Consider the following 13,965-nt stretch of genomic DNA (forward strand, 5'->3'; position numbering starts at 1 on the left):
GTTTAATTTAATCTCAGCATAAAACTAGTTATTCCCCAATAGGTCCCAGGTTTAGAGAACATTTGTGAAACACCATTAAGAAGGCCAAGGGACACAGCAGATACGGCTTTGTAGAAGTTAAAGCAGTGTTAGGTTATAAACCAATATCCCAAGCTTCCAACATCTCACAGAAAATTGTTTAATCTGTTGTCCGGACCTGGAAAGAGTAAGGTCCAGTTACCAAGACATGACTGTCACCTAAACTCACAGGCCAGACAAGGAAAGCCTTCATTAAAAAAATACAAACAACTAAAAGCCAAGTGGCCCGTAGTAACTAGAAGAGCTGCAGAGATTCTGGTGGGATAATGTTATTAGCTATTAGGTGTGTGCTTCACAAATTTGGCCTTAATTGAATAAAGACAAAAGAAAGTCTTAAGAAATCATATAACCAGTTTGCTACAAGCTATGTAGGGGATACAGCAAACATGATAGATTGTTAGATGAGACAAAAATTTAAGTTTTTGGCGTATATCCAAAATACTATGTGTATTGAAAAACTATCACCATCCACATGAAGAAACACAGTGGCGGCAGCATTATGCTGTGGACATAATTTTCCTAAGCACAACAGGGAAGTTGGTCAAAGTTGATGGTCTATAAACTGATTTTTTTAGGGTATTGGCTTGTCAGTGTCAGGTTCTTTCCAGTATCTCATTGGGAACTGTGGTCTTGGTTCACCAGGGCAGGACAATGACTCTACACACAGCCAGTGCTACAATAGAATGCACTGGAATAAAACATGTTCATGTGTTAGAACAATAGAAAAAAACGTCAGATCCCAGATATGCAAAGCTGGTTTGGATACACCACTAAACCCCTTAGATATAGCACATTTAGACTTTTATCTGTAAAAAAATAAAACTTAAAAAACGTGTTTTTTTCTTTCTTACACTTTGAAGATATGTTTTTGCAAGGCACTGTAGCTCTAAGCGTGGATTTCTCCACAGCTGCCATAAGATCTTGACAGAGAGTGGACACATTGTGCCCCTACACATCTCACAAGGATGTTTTCTTTGGCTCCGTCTCTGCGCGGTGACTGGCTCCTTCCCTGTTGGCCTGCCCTCCTCCGGCCTTCTGGAGTCGGGCTGTCGCTTCACATCTCTCCCTCACACAGCGCACAGTTACTCGGCTGCCACCACCGGCAGGATGTCTCCTCTGGCGAGCCGCTTGCTCGTTCTCCTCTGCCTGGCTTTACCACTTCACGGAGTGGAAAAGGTGAGAAATAGGGGCTACCGAAAGGAACCAGACGCTGACAAGGTAAGACGCCAGAACAATCCGTTTGAAGACCAACTTTTTAAAGTAGACTTCCTTGATTAAAGGACTGATTAAAATATAATTATCGCACTCAGTGACCTTCATGCAGCGCCCCTTGTATTATTAATGCGCCTCATGTAACTTTCATTGTTTTCATTGTTTGTTTTTTTTTGCATATTCATTAGTCTTCTTGCCTTTCTATTATTGTACTGTTCATAAAGTTGATTACCACCAACAGTAGAATTTATTATTTTATTGATTAATTCAGTTGTTGAAACATGAAACACTTTTCAAAATGATCTGAGTCCATCTGCAAATCTTTTTATGGTTCTATAGTCAGCTGGTTTTCCATAAATCCATGGTTGGCAGCTCTCCAACAGACTGAGTGGGCTCTTAAAAAAAGAAGAACAGGAAGTTGGGGTCTGGCTCATATGTCTGGCTTTATTTCTGCTCCTATTTTTCCAGTTAAAAATAACTTTTTATGGGTATCTAATATATCCAAAAACAGGGTTATTTTTTTATTTCATGGTTAGCAGTCCTCCAATTGATTAATTTTCATCATTCCCAATCTAAACCTTATTAGTGTAGATTTACTTACCATCTGGATCCTATGGCTGGTTGATGATTGAATTTACTGAAATGGCACATTCATCTCTTGAATTTGGGGCTTTGGTGTTTATTTTAGCTGGGGTCCCTAGACAGTGGCGGAGCCAGAAAGGTTTCACTGGGGTGGCCAGACTGAGACCATTGCTCACTGAGGGGTGGCCAAAAACTGATTTTGGGTTTCTTTTTGCAGCACTAGTGGCCTGTATTTTTGTTGTTATTTAAAAGTAGGGTAAAGAGAGGGTTAAGACATGCAGCACAGTTGGCCGGGCTCGGGACTCAAACCAGGGACAGCTGCGTCGAGGACTGAAATCTCTGTATATGAATAGCGCAATCTACCGCTACGCCACATGTCGTGCCCTTCTTTTTGTGGTATGAGCTGTACTGGTCGCTCTCTCTTGCACAAATAGCTAAACAAGTTCCATCGATTCATTTTCATGTTAGTTTATCATCAGCATGGATAATTCACCTTAATTCAACTTATAATATTAAAACTGTATTAAAACTGAATTGAACTTGGCCAAAGATTGGCTTATGGTGGCCATGGCCACCCCTGGCCATCCCCTGGCCATCCCCTGGCTTGGCCCCTGTCCCTAGAACCAGAGCCCCCTCTCCCTGCTGGTAGAAGTATGCATAACGAATGTTCAAGCAGTTGCTATTATTCATGCCCCCTACACCGATAAAACAAACTGTTAGGGATTAACCAGTGAAAATAATGTAACAATTTGCATAAATCTTTAAAGGGTAGATTTTAATCAATATTTTCCACAGGGCTGGCTCCAGAAAGTTTGTCAAGGGGTGGTGAGATAGGAGCCACTAAAAAAAATAGCAGGTGGCTTACCACAATCAAAAGCCATAGCAGATTTCAGGAGATTTATTGGGTATGTTGCTGCGACCGAACTTGAAATACAAGGCCAAATTTGAGACAAAACGTCTTGAAAGTTTGTGAGTTCTTGTTTTCGAGTCCTATATACAAAAAAAAATAATGATATGGCATGCTGTTTCTGCGTGATTCTGGTATTATCTGGGTGTGGGGCCTGGAGTGAGTAATAGATTTTAAAATAGGGCAATATGTTAGCTTATAAAACTAATAATATAAATAGAAAGAAAGAAAGAAAGAAATTTCTGAATTGAACCCATCTAAGGTTGAGAAATGAAAAACAAAGTAGTTTAAACCATTTTCCTCAGGAAAGATTCATTAGCAAGGATTGCCTCATGTTCAATAAGCTAAGCTTGCTAGCATGTTTGACTATGCTATTAGTTCTGTTGCTAAAAACTGGATACAAACTTACATTTTGACACTTTTTCTTATAGCACTTCTTAACTTTTAGTAAATTGATGTATTAATACATAATCTGACACATATAAACACAACTGCGCTAGTGTTATTTGTTGCCACAAATGGTGAATTACCAAGCCAAGATCTTTAACTAAACTCTAATCTAAATGTTTAGGTAGGATTTGTTAACAAACTTGAATATGTTACAATTTAACCAATATTAACCATTACATTTAAAAACTAACATCCTTGATTAAAAGTTTGACTTTATTATCAGCAATATTTAATGCTCACTCAAAATTCCTTTTTATAGTGTATTAAAAACCATGATTTGTGACCGTCTGTATCTAGTCCACAGTAAATGATGCAGACACACCCAACTGCACTAGACACTCCTTGGATGAGGGAAGATCTCCTTTTCTGAACAGCATGGTAATCTTTTTCTCCAACTTTGTATCTGAGACCTTATGAATCAGAAATCTCTTAAAACTTAAGTTTATATCCAAACTCTGCAAGTTCCTGATAGGCTTTTGTCTGTGCTTTTGTGTGGACTAATGCATGAAATGTGGCCAGTTCCTCTGCAGTTTAGGACTAACACAAACGGCATGCACCAAAGTACAGGAACAGTCTGTCTAATGTGCAATATGGCCATAGTGCAATTCAGGCAGGCAGGCAGGCAGGCAGGCAATATAGCAGGAGTATTCTGGCAGTTAATATAAAAGTCTGCTGTATTACAGGGTGGACAGAGTTTCCATTGATTTGTCCGCTTTGGAAACCCTTCAGAAATCCAACCTTTAATAAACTCTGCAGACTTTTCCTCCCTGAATATTTTGGCTTTTTTACATCACTTCCAGACACAGTTACCAATAAGCCAGGGTGCAGTGAAGTGTCTCATGCCATTTTCCTAAAATGGCTTCAGTGTTATTTCAGCACTTATAGTGCCAATACGAACCTTCTAATTTCATTGCTTTCCAGGTTCCTAAAGAGATGATGTAAGGTTTCATATCTCTACGTAGCTAAACCATTTGTAGCTTAATGGGAAAAACAGACTCTCAAATATCTGTATAAAAGCAGCTAACATGTAGGAATTCTGTATTCCATCCTATTTTAACCATTTTTAAAGGAGGAAGTCTGAAACACATTTTTTAAATTTTACGCCCAAGTTAGGACAAGATGTTGAAACCGAAGTAAAAGCCCTTTGTTCTCCACTCCTGCTTTTTCAGTTTTTTCCTTCTACTTAATGTTCTTTAGCCACAGAGCCCTCATAAGTGTTCCACAGCTGCATGCTGAGCAAAAAAGGGCAGCAAACCAAGCTGCTTTAGTTATCCATTCATGCCTAGGGCCAAGGATACACTTCTACTTGTCAGTTTATGCCAGTTGTACTGGCTGTAGGGAGCACCTACGAATGGGCTAACCAAAATTAAAACCTATCTGCTTTGCAAAAAACCTGTGCACTGCAATCTCCTGGTAGGAAATTTCTATTCGGGGTACGTGTTCCGTCTCGATTTCTGGCTCCTCCATTGTGTTCATGTTTGTGTGCGGTAGCATTTGGCAAGCTCTGCTGTCTTTGAGTGAGTCTGAGTCAGCTTGAGTAAGATGCAGCATCTGTTTAAAGATAGCAGAAGACTGAACAGAACAATGAATCACACGAAGAGATGTATGTTCAGACACCTACTAATTTAGCCCACCTCTAGGCCTCCAGTTCCTCATTTACACACAGTCTATCATTCATTAGCTTGGTGGCTTCATGTTTGTTGATTCATAGCCTTCTCCTTGGTTTGAAACACATCTGTTTTTTTCACTCACCACAGCCTCACTGGCATTGTTTGTTTATGTGACTTGTAAATGGGGTATAATCTTGCTTCATTTATGTGCATGTTTCCTAAACATGGATTTAACCCAAATGAAAGCAAGAATAAACGTAAAACTTAATCAGAAACTGTATTTACAATAGACTCAGCTGTCTTTCTTGTCATTCACGATTACCGCCTATTTTCCAGTATGGCAGCTGCATGCAAGGCCCGGCAGGCACCCCTGGAAGAGATGGCAACCCTGGAGCCAATGGCATTCCGGGCACACCAGGTATCCCGGGCCGTGACGGGCTCAAAGGTGAGAAAGGGGAATGCGTCAGTGAGGTTTTTGAGGAACCCTGGAGGCCCAACTACAAGCAGTGTGCCTGGAACTCACTAAATTATGGGATCGATCTGGGTAAAGTAGCTGTGAGTATTATCTTGTGTTTCTGAGAGATGTGGGAATTTTAGTCATAACAAATTCACATAAGATGCTTTGTAAAAGTTGATGTTTTTCACAATTTTACCACAAAAAAACTGTAATGTTGCTTGTTGGGGTTTTATGTGATAAATCAACACAAAGCAGAAGCACCTTTTACAGCTGCAGGCTTTTCGGGATATGTCTCCACCAGTCCCACAAAATCTGGAAATGGATATTATTTCACATGCCTTCTTGCAAAAAAGGCTCAAGCTCAGTCATGTTGGATTCAGACCACGCGTGGACTTTAATTTTCAGGTCTGGGCAGAGATCATTTACCAGGACTTTGAGTGGGCAATTCCAGCGCACGAATATGCTTTGAATATGCTCTGGTTGTGTATTCAGGGTCATTGTCTTGTTGGAAAGTGACCCTCCACTATAGTCTTAAGTTTTTTGCAGCCTCCTAACAAGTTTTCTTATAGTATTGTTCTGTATTTAGCTCCAACCATCTTCCCATCAGCACTGACCAGCTTCCCTGTCCCTGCTGAAGAAAATCATCCTCACAGCATTATTCTGCCACCATTTTTCACCAGTTTTTACATTGTGTTTACACTTATGTACATCTTAAACGTGGAATTTTGGTTTCATCTGACCAAAGTACCTTCTTCCACGTATTTGCTGTATCATGGTTGTAGGATTTCATATGTCTTCTTTCAACAACAGCTCTCTTCTTGTAAAGCGTCTATGAACTCAGATTTGGGGAGCGCACAGGTAATAGTTATTCAGATTCTCCCACCCGAGCTGAGAATCTCTGCAGCTTCTCCAGGGGGACCATGAGCAACATGGTTGCAATGATTTTAATTAGAGGTGAAGAGGACTGAGTACAAATGTTCGCCAGACATTTCACATTTTTATTTGTAAAAAGAAATGCTAAAAACGTTGTGTCCCCTTTCTTCAACTTCTACAATGTTTTGCCCGAGTCTGTGTTGGTCCATCACAAAACATCCCAGTATAATAAAATAAAGTGTGTGGATGTTCTGAGAAAATGTGAAACAATTGAAGAGATATTAATGCTTTTGCAAACATTACAAATGTACCCACAATCTGTTTCATGCTGTGTCTAAGGACTGCACATTCACCAAGCTGCGTTCAGACAGTGCTCTCAGAGTCCTCTTCAGTGGTTCACTACGACTCAAGTGCAAGAATGCCTGCTGCCAGAGGTGGTATTTCACCTTCAATGGAGCTGAGTGCACAGGACCCTTGCCAGTCGAGTCAATCATTTACTTGGACCAGGGGAGTCCGGAGCTCAACTCGACTATTAACATCCACAGAACATCCTCAGGTACGGCTCACTGTGCAGAAACTGCTGTAAACTGCCAACACATTCTCATTCTGATAGAATTTATATAGTTTTTAGACTTTGAATTTAGAACTTAAGTAATAGCTACTGTGTAAACAAATCTGATCTGCTATGATGTATCAAATACATTTTTCCTTCTGTTGTAGTTATTAGTTATTCTAGTTGGTCTCATTGGTCCAGAGTAGGTAGGAAACTGTCTTGTCACTTTGATACCCTGACAGGACAATCATGATCCTATTCATCATGAATGGGATCTTTGCTGTCGTGTCTGGGCTTGGATATTTCAACGTCATTGACAAAAAGAACTGGGGCACGGCGGTGGTGCAGGGGTAAAGCACATGACCCATGTATGGAGGTTACAGCCTGCAATGAAGCCGTCACAGGTTCCAGTCCTGGCCCGTTGACTTTTGCTGCATGTCTTCCAGTCTCTGTGTCTCTGTCTCTCTCTCTCTCTCCACCCCATTTCCTGTCGGTCAACTACTACCACTAGTACCACAAAAAAAAAGAAACTGCCCAATGTGGAACACTGTCAAGGTGCCTACAGTTTCTTGTAAGACAGTTGCTGCAAAAGGAAAGCAATCTTTAAAAAATAACAAAGAAAAACTGATCTATAGTGGTTAAAAAGAATGCATAGCCTCTCTCAAGTCTTGGGTATTACATGAGGGCATTACAACCATGAAATGTTCTACATCAGATTCAAAAATGATTTCAATCTGAAGTTCACAAAAAATCACAACAGATACAACACTGCCATTATTTAGGAAACTAAAACAAAGACCAAACAGAAAAACTGGGTGAAAAATGATGTCCACCCTTGCTTAGTACTCAGCTGCTGGTAATCCAATACTCATCTGAAAGAGTGTACACCTCTATAAAAAAATAGTTTTCAACACACGTGTGTATTTATAGTGCCAAGGAGGAAAGACATCAGTGATGACTGTTTGTAGGGTTTCTTCTCTACAGAGTTGTTGTGGAAAACATCTGTGAAGCACAACAGTGGAGGGGTAATGATTTGGGCTTGTTTTGCAATCACGGGATCTGGGCTCTTGTAATCTTTGAGTCTACCATAAACTCCACCATATATCAAAATATTTTGGAGTCAAATGCAAAGCCATCTGACTGCTGGTTCATTCAGGCAATGAAGCAATGTTTTATAAAGAAGATAAAGCTGAAATTACTCCACAAAATTGTGAGTGACTAAAACATTAAATGATGGACTACACCTGATTTCTTACACAAGCATCTTCTATTTTGGCTTCATTTTTCTTTCATAGATAACACGAGTGTGGAATCAATTGTGTCTCTTTGTGTGCTTGAGGGTAGATTTGCCTAATTAAAAAAAAATCTAATCTTATTTATTATGATACCCTGACTTAGTTGAAACCCTACTATTGAAACATGATTGTACTTCATAGCCCACCTACAGTCTCAACAGTAAACAAATTGAGGTTCGGTCTAATGGTTTCATAGAGCCATTTATAGTTACTGGTGAGTGTAGCCAAGCTGAAACAACCATCTGAGTGAGAATAATCCAAAACATTTCTGAAACAATGTGCACATCTCATCGGCTATTTGCACCACCAAATTCACTGGATCACACCAGCGCTTTCAATGTTTGCAGAGTGTACTCAATACAAGCATGAGTTTTTTTTGCTTTAATATGCTGGGGTTGTCTTTACTTAATGTTTTTGACCAAGAATAAATTTTTTTTTAGCAACAATGACAATGTCTACAGTGTCAAACTGAAGGGTCATGTTGCCTCCTGACATCCAGGCCAGAGCAATCATAGTAGAGGACCTTAAGCTCTGCTTTAACTGAACTCTAAAGCTCTTCCAAAGCTTTATATACAGCATGTATAAACTCACCTTTTATCCAAGGGTAAAACTGTAAATTGAAATAGTTTGTTCTCGTTTAAACCTTTATATGGGAAGACAGCACCAGATCAGTTTTATCTTCTCTTCAGTGTTTTTGCTCAGCTAAAACCAACTCTAGTGTTGAACATTAAAAGAACATAACAGTAGCATTGTTGAGCTTTTGATGTACTGAAGCTTGGCAAGAAGGATGCACAGCTAATCCTCTGTTTGTTCAGCTGCTGTGGAGCAGACTTATTCCTTTTAGCTTTAAAAACAGCACTCTTCTTAACTTCAGAAGGGCGACTGCATGTCAGAAAACCAAACCAGGATTTAAGATTTTAATCATTCCAGCACTCAGTATGTCTGTTCACAAAAATTAATTGGCACTGTCCTCTGCTTTTGTTTTCCTTCTCAGTTGAGGGGATGTGTGAGGGCATCAAAGCGGGGTTGGTGGATGTGGCAGTGTGGGTGGGGACCTGCGCCGATTACCCCAGGGGAGACGCTTCTACAGGGTGGAATTCTGTATCCAGGATTATCATTGAGGAACTGCCTAAATGAAAGACCAAGTTCATTTGAAAGGAAGGACCCAGTCTTTGTAGTCTAGCAGCGTATGGCCTGGCACTCCAAAATTATCAGGTATGGCTGGCTGAGGCATCACTGATTGTAACTTGAATATTTTTTTCTTTGAATACACATACAATAAATATTGTTGCTCTGTCTCCTACAAATAAACTGTACTGTAGCTTTGTCTGCTGGTGGCATGTTAATAGATTGCAGCAACCATTCAGTGTCCTTAAAATGTACTGTATGACATGTATATGAATCACTTCTGTCAATAAAATCACCGTTTTGTAAAGACCTTAGTTACATTACTTGTAAAGACCTGCGAAACAATTTCCTCCCATGGTCTGACAGATACTGGAAGTTCATTGCAAATAACTTCCAGGTTTGAAGAAACATGGACCAGAAAATTACGAGCCCGGGAAAATAATGGAAGTGTCCCTGTCTAATTTGTATCCATCTCCCATTTCTTCATCATCCCATCCATTCATTTAATTTATTTGCCACTTGATCCATCATTCATCTGTCCATTCACCCATTATTTAATCCACCCATCTGTTTGTCCATTCATTATTTAATCCATACAGTTGTCTATCCATTCATTAGTCTACATATCCATCGTTTTATGCATCTGTTTGTCATTCATCTGTCCTCTTCTTTCGCAGGTTCCCAATTTAAAGCCTGATAAATACCTGCTGAAAATTCATTGTGAGCTCTCCGTGTTAAACTGCAAGCTACGTAGGGGCTGAGATATCCGGAAATCTAAGTGTAGAAAAAGTGGAATTTTGATCTGAGGGAATGTGTAGGAAAGAAAAGAGTGTACAACGCCACACAATGAGATTAAAATGGGTCAAAATAACACATTTAATGTGTTCACAAAGGTTAAAGCACAAAATGTCATGAAACGGTACATTCAGTTCGTGTTATGCGAACAAATTATGACTTTATGGAGAAGTGTGTATAAACTAACTGCTCACACAGGGTTAATTAAAAAAACAAATCCATAAAACTGGAGACCTGAGAAGATCTTGATGCTGATGATCAAGCTTTAAATGTTTTTTTTTTATCTTTCTGTTGCCAGAAAACAGTGTAAATATAACTTATTCTGTGATAAAACACCTATTTCACCACGCTCCTATATAACATACTGGGTTCCAGTTACCAGTTTGAAAAAAAAAAAAAAAACAACAAACGATCACATTACCACAGCAGCAACATCTCCATAGGGGCAAACTGAAACAAGTTATCCCCGTGTCCTAACTGTGCGCTTAAATCAGACTTATTTTCATCATGCTTCACTGAGAACCCAAAGTTTAAACTGAAATAAAAATGAATCCAGCAGTTAGGTGCTCTGTTGCTTCAATCTGCATCCTTCTGGTTTAAATCTAAGTGAATGTCTCTCACTTCTACACATCTCCACGTACTGAAGAGAGATCCTCAAACTGAACACAGTCCCCTCTTTGTCTCCATGTGGCTCCAACATTTCAGCAGGAGCATGGAGCCTGTGTGGCTGTCCACACTGGGCTCCTCAGTCTCTCTCATTATGTCCCAAGAAGGAAGCGGGATACGTTCTCATAAACCACGAAGGTGATGCAGCAGGCCGGGGTGACACGGATCAAATTTGGGATGATGCCTTTATAGAAGCCCATAACTCCTTCGTTTCTGCAGAGAGAATAATATGCATTAAAAGATGCCATGAAGGCGAGCCCAACACAGTTGTTAGCAGATCATCAGTATCATACCTCCACGTCCGTCTCATGACATCTATAACTCCACTATATCTGTTGTGCTGGTCTTGCAGGCGAGCTCTCACCACCTGATATGGGTACGTTGTGGCTACGGCAAATATTTTGGATAGTGCAGCCATTGTGATGTATTCCAGAGCATTCTGTAAGACCACAAAGGAGAGTAGTGAAGATTGAGCAGAAAGAAAGAACTGACGAGGTATTCGATATAATCTGGGTCTTTTTCAAATTCAAAGTTTCAACTCACCAACTTTGCATCTGAGGGAACTTTCTTGTATTTGTTATAGTCTCTTTTGAGCTCTTCGTAGACCATGAACTGCAGAGCACCGTGAGAGGTACCAAACAGACCAGGAACATAACCCTGTTGAACAGATCGTGGCCTGTTAGTTTATCTGTGGCTTGCCACCTCCATTAGGCTCCTTCTGTAACATTTCACTGCAAAACATTAGTAAAACCAATGCTCCTAGACAACCGAGGATCAAAAGTTCCTTTAAAAAGTATTAGTATTACTCCTATGCATGATGAAGAGTAGTGATGCCCCCTTGTGGCGGATGATTATTTGCAGCTGAAATATTAAAGTGATTGCTTGTAGAAGAGACTCAACAGAAGATCTGATGTCTACAAGTAGAAACTCGTACATGTCACGCATTACTGCAGTGTATGGAAGTCCAAAAATATACTGATGTCTCACTTTGTAAAGCCCTGGAACGCCCTCGTAGCGGTAGATCTTAACCAGGGCATCTACCATCCCCTTATACTGCTTACTAGTCGGGTCAGCGCTGTACTGCAGAACCAGTCGGGTCTTAGTGACCCAGATGGGATTGGTTATGGTGAGAGTTAGGATACCTGACAAGAGAAAGCAGGAAATTATCATAAGACTCAAAATGTGTGCTAGATTTTTTTCTTCAAATTAGTAAAATAAATGTGCATTATAGTTTGCGAACACACAGCTCTCATAGCAAAACGAACTTATTGCCAGTAACTCAATAGGTCTGACTCGTAGAAAAAGTGAAATACTAGGTGTACTCCAGAATCTGCGACTAAAAGTATGCACACTGTGACCACAGTTTTCATGCTAAGTGTCAAAGCATCTGCTTTATGGCTTTGGCTCATAACTTTAAAGTGAAGGAGGGGACTAGGACATTCAGAAGGAAAAACATGGCACTGCACCTTAGTAAGAGACTGGAGTTATTGATACAGAGAAGAAGCAGAGGCTCTTCTGTAAACTAAACAGCCTGTCAATTTGGATTCTACTTACACTGCATGTAGGGTCTCCCCCAATCCCACACAAGCCAGAATATTAAGCAGAAACCTCAGGAGTGTAACGAAGGTACATTAGATAAGTAGGTGGTGCAGAATGCACTTGGATCTAGTGTTCCAGTACACATAGGAAATTAATCCAAATGATTTGATTTTAATCCAGGGTTCCTACTCATTTGTCATGAAAAATGTCTCTTTACCCAGATACAACTTCCCAGAGTTCTCAGTACTTTACGGTCATTAAAAAAACAAAAAGCACTAAGGTTCACTATGAAGTTATGGCAGATATTTCTACAGTGGGAGGAAGGAAGGAAGGAAGGGAGGTAGGAAGGTCAAATAAAAAAGTGAACTAATTTTTTGATATTGTCCTTAGTCTTCTTTTCCAAATAAAGAATCAAGTACTTTACTCAAACTGTAAAAAATAGCCAGCTTCATCAGCCTTCAGGAAACAAATTAATTCCCCGCTCGTAGTCATCTGCTGAAAACTGCACAATACCAATAAAATAAAAACCAGGAATAAAAACCTGTCCCGACATCGACCCCACACTCTGAGAACCACAGGTCTATATGGTTCTAATGTTTTGTTGTCACTTTTTTGTCACAATGCCCAGTTGTTCTACACAAAGAAGTGAATTAACATTGTTTCGTAGCATCACATGTTATTTCATAGTAAAAGCAACAATTAAGAGCTCAGAATAACATTATTATTATGCCAAACAATAAACAGAAAATGGATTTAAATAAATACCTAGTAACATTTCCTTGGCAGCAAAATAACATGAACGTGACAGACCTAACTGTGCTTGATATGTGCATGTCTGTAGGATAAATACATTTGTTTACTGAAACTGCATACAAGAACATGTCCATGAGAGGAACCGTGTTCTTTGCTCTGTTGCAGATGAAATAAAAGTCTATCTGGATCTTTTTGTTTCAACGGAAATCTGTGTGGACGCTTCGTTTTCAGCACCGGGGCTAAATCTATACAGAAGAAACTGATCTGTGTGACCTCCTGGGACAAAATAACAAACAAATGGGGTCTGCAGCAATTTCTATCTGCCCCCTGTTAGGTGCGAGTAGCTCTGAGCAGTATAATCTAGCTGGTTATTGGTCGTGTGCTGATTATGAGAGTGCGTTTGCAGAAGTCAGGAACTAACCTGCTTCAGCTGCCGATACCAGGTGCTCTGCTGGGCTTAGTTCAGTCTGACGCCCTTCCTTTGTGTAGCCTTTGATTGCATTGTAGCTGTAAAGGAAGACAGCAAATCTAAGCATTACCTGAACTGATGATTTTGTGCCGTAATATCACTGGTGAAATCATCCCCAAGCAGGTTTACGTACAATAAGAAGTAGAGACCCCAAGATGCGCCAGCGCCCCAAATGTTGGGGGTCACCCCTTGGTAAAGACCTCTCAACCCCTGCTGATGCCACACACTCTTCATACAGTGCAGTATACCACTGTACTTTGGTCTCAACTCCAGCCCATCACTTACTACATTAGAAAATACACTGAAATCATGTCAAGATATTTAAAGCAAACATAAAACAATGCGAAAAAGCTGAATTATATCTTGACAACACAGGTAAATCCCCATACTGTACCTGCAAACCTGATCTTCACCAGGTCCAGCGGGTGAAGCACCAGAGTGGACACCACTCCACCGCTGAGTCCCGCGACCAGGTTTTCTACCTTCACATGGCTGAAGACCTGCTGGACGGCGGAGACAGGTTTGCTGGGCAACCCTGCTGGCTCTGTAACGTTACCGTGATTCGGTGCGGAGCTCATCCTAAAAGCTAGCACACACA

The 13,965-nt window shown here is 40.3% G+C and overlaps 2 protein-coding genes across 3 annotated transcripts; one reads left to right on the forward strand and one right to left on the reverse strand.

Moving 5' to 3' along the window:
- The first annotated feature begins 1,070 nt into the window (after positions 1-1,070).
- On the forward strand, positions 1,071-9,452 carry LOC124865338 (collagen triple helix repeat-containing protein 1-like). 2 transcript variants are annotated; one of them, XM_047360341.1, is made up of 5 exons: positions 1,095-1,296; positions 3,527-3,607; positions 5,176-5,394; positions 6,509-6,725; positions 9,012-9,452. In XM_047360341.1, exons 1-5 carry the CDS (start codon positions 1,186-1,188, stop codon positions 9,152-9,154), a joined length of 771 nt encoding a protein of 256 aa, XP_047216297.1. In that variant the 5' UTR covers positions 1,095-1,185; the 3' UTR covers positions 9,155-9,452. The 2 variants fall into 2 exon arrangements, with proteins under 2 accessions (XP_047216299.1, XP_047216297.1); XM_047360343.1 differs by lacking the exon at positions 3,527-3,607 and having other exon boundaries at positions 1,071-1,296.
- A 551-nt stretch (positions 9,453-10,003) lies between these two features.
- LOC124865785 (mitochondrial folate transporter/carrier-like) lies at positions 10,004-13,953 on the reverse strand. Its single transcript, XM_047361207.1, has 7 exons — positions 13,762-13,953; positions 13,501-13,651; positions 13,320-13,405; positions 11,594-11,748; positions 11,150-11,263; positions 10,900-11,045; positions 10,004-10,819 (listed from the first exon to the last, which is right to left on the reverse strand). Exons 1-7 carry the CDS (start codon positions 13,943-13,945, stop codon positions 10,699-10,701), a joined length of 957 nt encoding a protein of 318 aa, XP_047217163.1. The 5' UTR covers positions 13,946-13,953; the 3' UTR covers positions 10,004-10,698.
- Positions 13,954-13,965: the final 12 nt, after the last annotated feature.

Source organism: Girardinichthys multiradiatus, chromosome 3 (assembly GCF_021462225.1).
Source record: "Girardinichthys multiradiatus isolate DD_20200921_A chromosome 3, DD_fGirMul_XY1, whole genome shotgun sequence".
NCBI classification, from domain to species: domain Eukaryota; kingdom Metazoa; phylum Chordata; class Actinopteri; order Cyprinodontiformes; family Goodeidae; genus Girardinichthys; species Girardinichthys multiradiatus.

What these genes read in the sequence shown, in the direction of transcription:
- LOC124865338 (XM_047360341.1), top strand. Translation starts at nt 1,186, where the DNA reads ATGTCTCCTCTGGCGAGCCGCTTGCTCGTTCTCCTCTGCCTGGCTTTA. An exon ending in AGGAACCAGACGCTGACAAG is followed by an intron (nt 1,297 to 3,526) that starts GTAAGACGCCAG and finishes GTCTGTATCTAG; the next exon opens with TCCACAGTAAATGATGCAGA. An exon ending in CATCCACAGAACATCCTCAG is followed by an intron (nt 6,726 to 9,011) that starts GTACGGCTCACT and finishes TTTCCTTCTCAG; the next exon opens with TTGAGGGGATGTGTGAGGGC.
- LOC124865785 (XM_047361207.1), bottom strand. Translation starts at nt 13,945, where the DNA reads ATGAGCTCCGCACCGAATCACGGTAACGTTACAGAGCCAGCAGGGTTG. An exon ending in TGGGGTCTCTACTTCTTATT is followed by an intron (nt 13,406 to 13,500) that starts GTACGTAAACCT and finishes CTTCCTTTACAG; the next exon opens with CTACAATGCAATCAAAGGCT. An exon ending in GTCATGAGACGGACGTGGAG is followed by an intron (nt 10,820 to 10,899) that starts GTATGATACTGA and finishes TTCTCTCTGCAG; the next exon opens with AAACGAAGGAGTTATGGGCT.